Source organism: Etheostoma cragini, chromosome 20, assembly GCF_013103735.1.
Source record: "Etheostoma cragini isolate CJK2018 chromosome 20, CSU_Ecrag_1.0, whole genome shotgun sequence".
In the NCBI taxonomy this organism is placed as follows: Eukaryota; Metazoa; Chordata; class Actinopteri; order Perciformes; family Percidae; genus Etheostoma; species Etheostoma cragini.
Genome location: NC_048426.1, coordinates 8,494,106 through 8,507,048, shown reverse-complemented (window position 1 = coordinate 8,507,048; position 12,943 = coordinate 8,494,106). Strand labels below are relative to the sequence as shown.

Here is a 12,943-nt window from a genome sequence, read left to right as displayed (position 1 = left end):
ATCATGCCATTTGCAATATTGCAGCATTTACGCCGAGGTAGGAAAAGTGCCGAGCCCCATTGCTACTGGTATTTACCTTGCTGAAGTGTCACCATTACGAGTGATGTTGCATTGGCACTCACTGATCTCCCTGTAGAAGGAGGGAGAGAGCTGTCTTTTTGGGCATCAGTGAAATAACACATAACACTAAGCTGTACGCTATTTAGTGACCATCTTTGCTGTTGCCATAATAGTGTAGCTGTTTAAGTTTAGAGCTGTAAAGATGTGGTCAATAGTTTTGTGAAGGCTGTTAGTAAAAGTGTATTCCCTTTATGAGATTGCTGTTGTTTGCCTTGAGTAGTATTTTAAACGATAAAGACAGATTAATCTACATTCTACATCTAATAATCTAATCAATCTAATCTACATCTTTCAAAGTTAAAGGGCAGGCATGGAAGACATTTGCTTTGGTAAGAGGCACTTTGTAAAACCAGATTTATGCTTTTCTGTCGAGGTGTTTTGGCTGTCTCACCCTAGAAGCCTCTGGCATTGGAATTGATTTATTACTCTGAATTTCACCCGTCGATTGTGACTTTACCACTGCCTCACTAGCCGGATGTCATACAATATCAGGTTGTGTAACGCACTCACTATGCCCATTCCTATTCTGTTTCTCTATAATTAGCTCAGTGATATAGCCTGATGACAGAAGTTTGTCTCTGAAAATAGTTTTGCCTTCTAGCCAATGTGTCTATAGCTACTACAATGGAGACTATCGCCATGCAGTCATTCTATAGCCAAAGTAATCCTGTTTCTACAATGGCACTTAGGCCTGAACGTAATTGAAAAAAACTCACATTGCGATATTTTTCCCCCTGGAATATATATTGCCATATGAAAAAGAAAAAGCTCTATCTGGAAATAAAAAATCATTCGCGTATACCGCGGTGATTTTGTAGGGGAGTGCATCTACATAGAATATAAAAATGAAAAAGGGACTTTTCTAATGCAAACCATTCTATGTTGAATTTTTACAAACACCAAAGCAAGCAACTAGCACTAGCAACAAACTCTGTGTATCCAGGAACCATTAAATCTGTAAATTACGTTAAATCAGAAACATACTTCTGTAGCAGATAAGTTTCTAGCATTGCGGCTCCGAACCGTTAGTTGGGACGGATGAACCCCTTGTTTTTTTAGGCTAATTATATTAGTTTTAGCCTGGCTGGTAGCAGCTTTCTGCTTGTTTTTTAGGCTAATTATATTAGCTTTAGCCTGGCTGGTAGCAGCTTTCTGCAGGTGGAAATGGCCATGAGACATTGTGATTATGTTGCGTTAATCAGGTGATTTAGTTCGTATTGATAACATAAAACACTGACTGCTGTAGCTTCACTGACTACCCATCACACCGCGCACACTGTGTAGGCTACAAACCTTAAACTTCTTCCAAAGAAATCCGAACAACCCAGAGCGTTTTCCCCCCTGTACCAGAATGTTGTCGTGCAGCTTTACCTGACACAGCACTCAGGATCAGTATGGCAGTGCAAGGCTGTCACAATTATGAATGGGGTTAACTGGTGTGTTTATGATGATGGAAACACTAGTACATAGCTAATCTTAGTTAGCAATGCGACAGATGTATGAGACCAACAACCGATATGAACAAATCTGAAAAGAACTTTCAGCAGGTGTCCTGTAAAAGTCTGTAAGTCAGATTCCCCCCCCTCACAGTAGTCCCTCCTGTCTCCACTCAGCCAATCAAATATGCCGTCACAGCCGGGCTTATGACCCACACCAGTTGCTATAGCAACGCCGACCAGCCTCCCAGAGAACATGACATGCATGTTAAGTGGTTTTCAGATGCTCGCTCGTTGTCTCTCTGTCTTGCTTTAAGTAGAGACAGACAGACACACACACACACACACACACACACACACACACACACACACACACACACACACACACACACACACACACACACACACACACACACAGAGGATATAGTGACTCGGCAGACAAGAGATAGTTACCATAAGAGTTTGCAAAGCCCCTCGGTGTGTCTGTTTAAGCACACAAAGATAAGCCTTTCCTCACAACGATATAAACATTTTACTGTTCTTTAACATCAAAGCAAAGTAAACTGCATTTATCATTTAGTTTTGGGCTACATTTTTTAGAGATTTTAAGAAGCACCTCTTGTCATAGCATAAAAACCTGCACACAACACTATTTGCTCCAGACAGAGAAGTCTTAATTACAGTTTATGGTTTATGGTTATTGGCTCCTTATGTTCCCCCATAAATGCTCTCTCTGTTTAAAGTGGCCACATGAAGTTGTATTACTGTAACTGTACTGTAGTTAATTTGATGTATTTAGGGATTATTAGGTTCAGCCAGGATGAAGTTTCTGAACATTTTTATTACAACTCAAACTCTCCTGATCCTTTTTTACACCCTTTTAGAGATACACATATCATAGTCAGCATGCAGTCAACATAGTCTTTTACACCTACTGGAATGTCACGGCAACCAGCTGTGCAACTGTCTGCACTCCTATTGCCACAACTCCCCTGCTGGCTGGGTGTGTGTTTGTGATCTAGGTGCACATTAGTTAGTGAGAACATTAGTCTGGTACTATTGAATACACAGGAAATATTGAACTTTATCAACTTTTCTTCAGTCTATTATGCTTAGTTTAAAGGCATTCGGGATATCCACACTGTGCTTGCTTTGCATTGAGCAAGTGTGTGCCTGGTCAGAGCCCACGATGCAGGTGGTGCACGAGGGGTTTCAGTATGACAGGATGCATTGCATTGGTAAGGTCTGTGGCTTTTCTAATGACATTTAAGAATGCTTTACTAGCTCACACAAACTGCAACACGCGCAGGAGCCGCCCACTTTGAGCTCCATTTGGACTCTTCAGAAACTACCACTTCCATATTTTATACAGCAGTGTTTTGCCATACACATAAAGCGCTGCTTAATTATTACCGCTGCGGCTTCGGAATTTTATGAAATGCCATGAAATCGGGATCACACTACTCTGAAGAGCTGTCTGCTCAGCTGAAGTCAAGCAAGCAGTCGTAGGCTCTCTCTCCCCCGTGAGGGTGAGCAACTGAGACAGTGACAGGACGTCATCACTCGCGAAGTCTTGACAACCCATAAACAACAGCACCAATACAGCGTTTTTCTCCTCAGGCCCACTGTACAGTCCATGTTCAGATGTGAATATTTGCTTGTTTTCTGTGATATTAAGTGTAATACCTTTTGGGTTTCCTCTCTTATTTGCATGACCACACATGTTGATCAGTTAACAGGGACATCGTAGCTCAGTTTAGGGCAGATACGGCCACAGTTTTTCCTCCTTTGCACAACCATAATATCATTGGTCAGGTCAGGGCTGTTATTCCCATGTCACAGCGCAGCCAAAATGTACGGAACTGAGTGCATCGAAACTGGGTTTTACATGTATAATTCACTATTCTGCTCGGGCTGTAACTGTTGATATTTTAAAGATTGGGATTGATTTATGGGAAATCTTTGTTTTCATTCATGCCTTTAGAGTAAATGGCACTGAACTGAGAAAGGGTGAAAGAGGTGCAAAGTGAATACAGTTGGCAGCTTCTATCCTTTCCTCCAAAATTGAGGAACAGTTCAGCAAACTCTCTGCAAATTATTCATAGCCTCCTGTTGAGGCTGCTACACACTGTGTGTGTGCGTGTTTGTGCGGGTGTGAGAAAGCCAGAGAGAGTGCCAGTGTGGCGAGGAAATGAGAAAAAGCCAATGTGCATTGAGGATTATTTAGTTGTTGGTTGATAATGGGTCGAACAGACTCCCAGTTCTCTCTCTCTCTCACACACACACACACACACACCCTTTGCCTCTGAGAAACAAATGTGACATAAGAGTTGATTCAAATGAAGTTGGGAATGTTAGGGTAAAAAATAAGAGCAAGCAGCTGAGATATAGCCTATTTGTCTGTGAAGTACAGAGGGATGCTGGTGAAGGGTAAACAGTTGGGATAGTGGTGAAATGACATAAGAGAAGCCCTGCCTCCGATGTTTACTGCTCTATCAGTTATCTAAATCTGCACGACTGTCAATCCAGCTTCTTCTCTACAGTTTATGATTGCTGATTATTAATTAGTTATAAAGTATTGCTGATTGTTTTAGTGGAATTAATCTGCAAATTAAAATCCCTCAAGACTAAATGAGGGGATAATTCATTAAAACCAGCATCGTTGGTCACTGTCCTGTCAGTTACAGACAGATTTCCAGTCATTCGTGTGTAAGTGTAACATTTTTCCATCATTGTTGGGGGGGGGGGGGGGCTTTGACTGGATTCTGTGCAGACCCTTAGGCGTTCTGTAGGTGTCTCTGTCTTCACATTGTTTACCATTGCTGTTGTTTAATTTGCATCCCTGTGTCCCAGTTTAAATTCTTCAGTGTGTTTGTACTGTATCTGGACCCTCGGTCTTAGTGGGTATTAGAGTACAAAACAGTACAATACAAAAGTACTGTACAATAGTACAGTACAAAACCTACAATAAGGACAATGAGTTTCCCCTAGGCTACCTACAATATATATAGGTTCTGTGGCTACTGTAAAACTGGTCTCTCAAGTACATTTGTGCTTTTGTTGTTTTAGCAGGGATGTGATTTTTGTGTGCCCGTGTAGGTGTAATATCTCTTAAATGTAGCGTTTTAATTCTTAAATTCAGTCTTAAACATATTGTGTAGAGTATTTGATTTGGATTTGAATGAGATGAGAAATAAAGGCAGTCATATGTGTGTAGTATTTTATGAAAGGTTAATGGTTGTTTTACTTTATTTTAGAAGTTTGCCTTAACAAATGAGATCTTGCTCTTCATTCTAAAAAGTAGAGAAACAAGTTGTTCAGTGTAAGATGCAGTGCGCAAAACTTTTTGTTCTTTACCTATTTACATCTTTGTTGATGAAACTTAAAAGCAGCCTGTGTGTGACTACATTTAAGGAGTTCTTATTCTTTTCATTCTAGTATTCTATGTTACGTGTCACTGTCTCTCTTCCATCATTTTAAGTACTGGCCTTTTCCCCCTGATCACACGTCAGCATCTAAATGAAGTTTTGCAACTAAGCAGTTTACATCACATAACATTGAATTGAGTTTCAGCATAGTTTGGGTTATGTTTGACATGGAGGTTTTGTTATAGTCTGAGTTAATGTACGTGGATGTCAGCCTTTTCACACTACAGTCCCACTCCCATTTGATTAAATGTCCTTCTAATGTTGACGCAGAACAACATCTCCATGTTACATATAAAGATTTTAAAAAGCAGGTGGATTTGTTATCCTCATAGTGTGATTTTGCAAGTTCAGCCCTGTTCATCCAAGTTTTCGAATGCTGTTCCAGAGGCGTCCAGGAGTATTTCCTTCACCATTTATATGTGCATCCACATTAGTATCTTCCTCCTATCCATCCATCCTATATCCTTATGTAGGCTCATAGCCTTTGCAGCAGGAGTATCACGTGAAAAATTTGATCAGAAGCTAAGGTGCATGCAAGCGGGTCAAATCCCAGCCTCTTAACAGCCTTCTGCTTCTGATTTCATGAAATAATATGACAACCAGCTAAAGTACCACACCGGAGTACTACCTTTAAACATAGACTCTGTAGTTGTAACAATTGAAATCCTTCGTTCACCTGGAGTCTCCTTCTCACAGTCTTCAGATGACAGCCCAGCTGTGTGCGGACACTGACTCTCTCTCTCTCTCTCGCTCTCTCTCTCTCTCTGTGTGTGTGTGTGTGTTTGTGTGAAAGAGAGTATGTGGTGAAACAGGGGGCTCTCCTGCCCATGCTATTCCTCAGCACAAACACTGTGTGGAAGATTGTATTTAAATACACACTCTCTTAGCCTGCCCCCTACTGTTGCCCAGACCTACTTTCAAACACACACGTATGCACTCACACACACTCTGGGGAGAATAGACCCTTAAAACACTTTGTAGGTGAACAGAACAGGACAGGAAGTGATCTGTGAGTTAAATGAGGGCTGGCTGATTTTTGTAAACCCACTTTCCCCAGTTAACACTCAATTAAGCAGTTTGAAGATTGACTTTGGCCAGAGGACTTTGTGGATCATACTGCCTCTTGTGGTTAAGAGTAGTATTGCTCCTCATCTGCTCTTTGCCTTCATTGGCATATGAACAGGTCAAATAATAATGTCGTAGTTAACTTAGCTGACTGTGAATTTTCCCTCATGCTCAGCTTTGTCTGCAAGGCATTTTGACATTTGTGTCATTACGTTTGCATCATTTGTGTCACCTAGGACTTTTCACAACTCATAAAAGGATTTCTAGAAATCATATTTATCTAAAGCCTTTCTCTAACAAAGGCCGAGTCTCATTTTCATTTATTTTTACCAGAGGACATTAAGTCATAGCACGCCTCTGCCTTCCGTATACATTTGGTGTATAATGGTGTAATATCACACTCTAAGCTGATCTTACTCTTCATTTATTTCAGGAAGCCTACTTACAGTAGTTTATGTGCGTTGGTAAATCTAGAAAATAAATTCAGGGGTATTTCTGAAATTGTTTTAACAACCACACTCCTGTGCACAAATCCTCACTACACGCCCCACAATATTTTGCTGTTGTAGTTCTAAAAGTGGCCAGTTGGTGTCCTCCTCTCCCCATGTTCACCTCCACAGGCTGAGTAAAAGAGTGAACTGTCTCTCTCTGCTTTCACTGACATTTTACAATTGTACCACTTCAGACACTGAGCCTTCACACATCAAATACACTGCCCCTATGATAACTAATGTTAAAAACCATGCAGAGCATTTGTCACAGTTTTTATTTATCAAACCATCGATTATTTAACTTCCCTTTAATATCTTCATCAGGTTTCTGTTTATGTGCGCATACTTAACTATAGCTGCAACAGATCCTCTCTATCCCTCATAGTTGTTATCTGTTTGAAATGTATGTTTTTAATAATAATTTTCTCCCTTTCTCTGTGTCTTTTCCAGGAGCTGAAGAGAGTTAAGTGCCAGCAAGTTAAGTGCAGTCCGTCCCGGAGCCTCTCCTCCCTGCACTTCCAGAACTTTCCCCCCCTCTCCCCCCCTCCCCCCCCAACCGAGCTGCTGTCTTGTGTCTCCATCTTTGAACCGGCAACGCACTCAGTCCTGAAGACACACGTTAACAGAGTTACACAACCCATCGCCCGCCCCACTAACCAGGATGATCACCTCGGAGCTCCCTGTCCTACAGTGAGTGAAACACACAATTCAGAGGAAAAGAAGTTGCATGCATTTCACAGTACAGCAGAAAGAAAAGCTTGTTTTTTTTGTTTGTTTAAATCACATCCCCGTTTCCCAGTTTAAATTCTTCAGTGTGTACTGTATCTGGGCCTTAGTGGGCATTACAGTACAAAACAGTACAGTACAACACAGCCAGGATGAGGCAAATGAGTCTCCCCTAGGCTACCTGTATAAAGGTTCTGTGGGTACTGTAAATCTGTATTTGATTGGAATGAGATGAGAAATAAAGACAGTCATATGTGTATAGTATTTTATAAAAGGTTAATGGTAGTTTTACTTTATTTTTTTAAAGTTAAGTTTTACCAAGATCTTGTTCTTCCTTCTAAAAAGTAGAGAAACACATTTTACAGTGTAAGATGCAGTGCGCAAAGCTTTTTTCTTTTTTTTTCTCACAGTACAGCAGAAAAAAAGCTTTCAAATTCTTCCAACGTGGTACTCTTTGTACTTTTGTACTGTAGCTCAGAGTCATTTTTTTAGAGTGGATGTTAGTGTTTACCCCTCTTTGGCCCCGAATGAAACTGGTACTTAAACCTTTGTTTAAAATTGTGAATGACTGACATTTGTGTCTACATAAAACATACGATTGTTGCACAGTATGTAAAAACACAAGTGAGCATGTTGATGTTTATACCTCAATTAAACAAATACTTATGTAGGGTAGATTTGTTTTTCATAGGTTCCCATAAGTGTAGTAGCTTTCGTATGCATACAAGTCTTTTGTGTTTGGTGCTTTCAGGGACTCGTCCAATGAGTCTGGGGCAACAGACGCAGTGGGCTTAAGTATGAGCATGAGTGAGATTGAAGATCCAGAGGTGAAAGGCAAGAAGAAGAGAGGGAGGCCTGGAAAACAAGCCCCGGTATGATTCTGGCTCAGTGGAGTGCGTGTGAAGAAAGAGGAAATAAGGGAGAGAAGCCTGGACAACAATCAGACTTTAAATGTGTCTGTCTCTGTTTTTTTGTTTGTAATTGTACACGAAAGTGCATGCAGCATATGTATGCATGCATGGATGTATTTATGTCTATGTTTGCATGTTTATGTTTCTCGTGTGAAGGCGTTTCCCCCCCTGTGTTATTGACATCTCCGTCCCCTACAGGCAACCAATAAAAAGCCTCGGAAGACACCGGTGGAAAAAGCTGTGGGCGTTGCGAGAGGGCGCGGGAAAGCCAACGGCGTGGCTCAACATAATGGAGACAGCGGAGATCCCGTCACTCTGTTTGAAGTGGTCAAACTCGGCAAGAGTGCCATGCAGGTGAGTGAATCAAGTTGTGATTTTCATTTTGAGACGTATCCATAGTCTAAATGTGAACCTGTAAATTACATTATTATCATCATATTATTATTATTATAAGATCAGATATATTCAGTTGTCTCTGTTTTTATATCTCACGCAATGTTTTTGCACTCTGGGGGAGCTCATGTCAGTCCCCTGTACTATAGTTGTTAATGCTGTGGCACCTGTCCATTTTGTTCTATTCTATTCTAACTCTGCATGTGTGTGTGTGTGTGTGTGTATAGTCTGTGGTGGATGAGTGGATTGAGTCGTATAAACAGGACAGAGACTTGGCGCTGCTGGACCTCATCAATTTTTTCATCCAGTGCTCAGGTTGCAAAGGTAAGACTAGTGACACCACTGCAACTTTCAGTAGTTCAACGACAACAATCATTCACTGAAATCCGTCGCTTTGTGTACACGTGTCAAACAACTTGACTAACGTAACGTGAATATGATTTTATTGTTGTGTAACCAGGCACTGTGAGGATTGAGATGTTCAGGAACATGCAGAACGCAGAAATCATCCGCAAGATGACCGAAGAGTTTGATGAGGTAACTGTCTGCTTTATTCAGAAAGTAATTTACGTTCAAGTGAAATTGTTGTCTTGTAGTTGGCTGCAAGGATGTTTTGCTGTATTTATCAGCAAGGGAAATATGTTGCCTGTCTATTAGTGCTGCTTGATTGACAGTTATTTTGGTCAATGCTGAAATCACGATTATTTACCACAAATACTCATTGACTTTTGGAAACGTTTTGAAACACAAAACAAAAATAATTGTTTACTTGCAAACTGTTATGTGCAAAATAATCATTTTTTTCTCTATTACATTGTTTTTGTGATTGTTGGGAGCCAAAATTGCGATCAAAATTTGATATGTTGCCCAACCCTACTGTGTATAGAAGCTGAGTGTACTGTGTGTGCTCTTCTCAGGTTCTGGTTATAGCAAGACTAATCCTCCACAGGATCCTAAAGGCTTCTAATGGATTTGAAAATGGATTTTATCCTTATGTCTCTAGTATCGGCAACTCAAATCACTTTCTTTTTATGTTCAATGGACGGCTGTGTTCAGACAGGTCAGCAGCAATCTGCTGCAGGGTAGTCCGATCGTGTGGGAGTGTCACAATTGGCCCATTTGCCTGGTTTCCTGTTGTGTTCTTTAAACCCCCCCCCCCTCCAATGTAGCATAAGTAGACTTTATATTTCATGATTACTGTTTTCTGTCAAATCGACACAGATCTCAACATTTCCGACTGAACTTGAAGGCCGCTTCATTTCACAGGACAGAGAGAGAGAGAGAGAGAAAAGAGACGAGCGAGTGCTTTAATGTTGCAGAAAACTTTCAGCTATTATACAAACTCCCAGGCAGTTCAGTGATTGTGTTTCATTTTTTCCCCTCATATTGTTTTTAATCTTTCTTTTGGCAGCAATAAAGGCAGTGATGTTTACTGTTTACTGTACGGGATTCTCACACCAGCTCAAACCATAGCTCGAAACACCCCAACAAGTCGCCAGTTACATGATTGGCCACCGCAGCGCGACGCCGGGTTGCTTTTCTGAGTTGTCTCAACTTTTTGTCGCAGGCCCACTGCAGTATTTTTTTTGTGCATGTCCCCCCTGCAGCGAACTCACCGCCGTCTAAGTGCACTACCCCCGTTCAAAATGAATGGAAAGACCTGCAATTTTGCCAGGCGGTCCAAAATAAAATCTGCTGTGTTAGCAGAAGAGGGCCAGTGGCTCTTTAAAGCAACTCAGACACCAAAGTGAATGATTAGATAGTCTTTTGCAGTACATTGACTCGAACCGGATCATCCTGATTAACGATAACAAAGTCTCTTTGATCACCACGTTTCTGTCGACAGGACAGCGGGGATTATCCTCTCACCATGCCAGGGCCCATGTGGAAGAAGTTTCGCTACAACTTCTGCGAGTTTATCAGCGTTTTGATCCGCCAGTGTCAGTACAGCATCATCTACGACGAGTACATGATGGACACGGTGATCTCCCTCCTCACCGGGCTCTCGGACTCTCAAGTGCGAGCCTTCAGACACACCTCCACATTAGCAGGTAATGACACCAGCTTTATTAAGAACCGTTCTTATCATAACAATGAGAGATTTAGTGGCATGTATGAGATGTATGTTCTTGGGTTTTTGTTATAAATCCAACTTAAAAACTGTTAATATTAAAAAAAAGAAGAAAAAAAAGAAATGTATTCGCCGCTTGGAAAACGTATAGCTGAGCCTAATATAATAATATGCCTTGTTTGTCTCTGCATAGCGATGAAGCTGATGACCGCGCTGGTGAACGTGGCGCTGAACCTGAGCATTCACCAGGACAACACCCAGAGACAGTACGAGGCCGAGAGGAACAAGATTGCCGGCAAACGAGCCAATGAGAAGCTGGAGCTGCTGCTGCAGAAGAGGAAGGAGGTTGGCTGCTGTTTGATGTGACTTTTCAGTTTTGATAAATATCAGAATCTAAAGCTTTTGATGCAGAATTTTCATGCATAGAGGTGGGATTTTTGCTGTGATGTGCTCTATTAATTAGGAATAACACATTGTTGGGATGTTCCACTGTATATCAAAATGTTTGTCACAATGTCCTGGCCACAGACTGTCTTGCCTAAAGCTTTTTCTCTTTGCAGCTTCAGGAAAACCAAGATGAAATAGAGAATATGATGAACTCCATTTTCAAAGGAATCTTTGTGCATCGCTACAGGTACACTTTGTGCATGTTGAGGATGATTTAATTATTGCTGTTTGAATTTTTGTAGAGGGTAATGTTACTTCAGTGTATTGTAGTGATGCTTACCAGCAGCCCACTGTCAGTCCTCATGACCGCAAACATTAAGAATGTTAATAATTAACTCAGACGGCAGCAGTCTGATTTAATTAAATGATGTCTCCCCGAGCAGTTAGGGCTAGGCAATATATTGATATTATATTGATATCGTGATATGAGACTAGATATCGTCTTAGAATTTGGATATTGTAAAATTGTAATATATTAAGTGGGGTCTGTTCCTGGTTTTGAAGGCTGCATTAGAGTAAACTGATGTAATTTTCTGAATTTAGCATACTGTTTTAGCTGTTCTGATATTTGCCTTTACATAGTTTTTCATTAAATTGAAATTTCTGATGATTATTTATCAAAAATGTCATTGTGTCAACAATATTTTGTTAAAGCACAAATTGTCAATCCTACAACAGCGTCGCCATCAAGGTATTTGGTCAAGAATATCATGATATTTGATTTTCTCCATATGGCCCGGCCCAGCCCTACAAGTAGTTCAGAGCCTTGTCTGTCACAATACTAATAATGATGATGGGGATTGTACTCTTTGTTTTCTAGGGATGCAATTGCTGAAATCCGAGCCATCTGTATTGAGGAGATAGGAGTGTGGATGAAAATGTACAGCGATGCTTTTCTTAATGATAGCTACTTGAAATATGTTGGTTGGACACTACACGATAGGGTGAGCACACAGTACCGCCTCCTGACTGTTTTGTTGTTGTCTCCCATTTCTTCAAGACTTCAAGATTTTGTAGTGAACTTCTATTATATTGATTCAATTGTTCTGATGATGTTTACACAGACAGAATGGTCAACCTTTAACCCACCAGAATCTGCTTTTAACTGTCTCCCTCTTTTGTAGCAAGGAGAGGTGCGTCTGAAGTGCCTGAAGGCTCTGCAGAACCTGTACACAAACAGAGAACTGTTCCCTAAGTTAGAGCTGTTCACTAACCGCTTCAAGGTAAAACCCGCAAGAATTGTAAATAATACTCCTGACTGGTTTGAAGATATTCAACAGCATGACTTATTAAGGCTTAGATTTTATGATTTCAGTTGCCTTACTGCATATTTACTCAAGTTCTTTCCCCATTCAAATGTATCTGTTTTGACAGGACCGAATAGTATCAATGACGCTGGATAAGGAGTATGATGTGGCTGTGGAGGCCATCCGACTGGTCACACTCATCCTGCAGTAAGTCATTAAAAGTTCACAATTTCAGGGTCACAAGTCATTATTGTAGACATGAGCTTTGACATCAGGCAGCAAACAATTTGTCCGACAGCGAGGAACTTAAGTAGGGTTGTTCTGCAGGGTCAATTCACTTGTAATCATCATCACACTTAGGCCCACAAATGTCACGTCATATACATCATATACATACAGTTTTATGGTAACTCTTTTTCTGTGGATTCTTTTTCCCCAACTGAACAAAGCTTAAAGTGCGCATATTATGCTCATTTTCAGGTTGTATGTAGAGGTTATATCAGAATAAAACATCATATTTGGGTTGTACTGTTATGCAGATGACACACAAATTTACATAACCTTACCGCCAGGGGACTATAGTCAAATACAAAAACTGACTAACTGCA

The 12,943-nt window shown here is 40.7% G+C and overlaps 1 protein-coding gene across 4 annotated transcripts in view; it reads left to right on the top strand.

Moving 5' to 3' along the window:
- Nucleotides 1-12,943, top strand: part of stag1a (stromal antigen 1a) — a 43,880-nt gene that overhangs the window by 18,081 nt on the left and 12,856 nt on the right. The window contains exons 1-12 of one of the 4 annotated variants that reach the window (XM_034857848.1): nucleotides 2,775-2,794; nucleotides 6,991-7,230; nucleotides 8,018-8,138; nucleotides 8,376-8,531; nucleotides 8,798-8,894; nucleotides 9,031-9,107; nucleotides 10,417-10,621; nucleotides 10,835-10,986; nucleotides 11,202-11,275; nucleotides 11,909-12,032; nucleotides 12,213-12,311; nucleotides 12,463-12,542. In XM_034857848.1, coding sequence (XP_034713739.1) covers nucleotides 7,202-7,230; nucleotides 8,018-8,138; nucleotides 8,376-8,531; nucleotides 8,798-8,894; nucleotides 9,031-9,107; nucleotides 10,417-10,621; nucleotides 10,835-10,986; nucleotides 11,202-11,275; nucleotides 11,909-12,032; nucleotides 12,213-12,311; nucleotides 12,463-12,542 — 1,214 coding nt within the window. In that variant the 5' untranslated portion in view covers nucleotides 2,775-2,794; nucleotides 6,991-7,201. Of the gene's footprint in view, nucleotides 1-2,774; nucleotides 2,795-6,988; nucleotides 7,231-8,017; nucleotides 8,139-8,375; nucleotides 8,532-8,797; nucleotides 8,895-9,030; nucleotides 9,108-10,416; nucleotides 10,622-10,834; nucleotides 10,987-11,201; nucleotides 11,276-11,908; nucleotides 12,033-12,212; nucleotides 12,312-12,462; nucleotides 12,543-12,943 lie in introns of those variants that run through there. The other 3 variants (XM_034857846.1, XM_034857847.1, XM_034857845.1) reach the window with 3 other exon arrangements.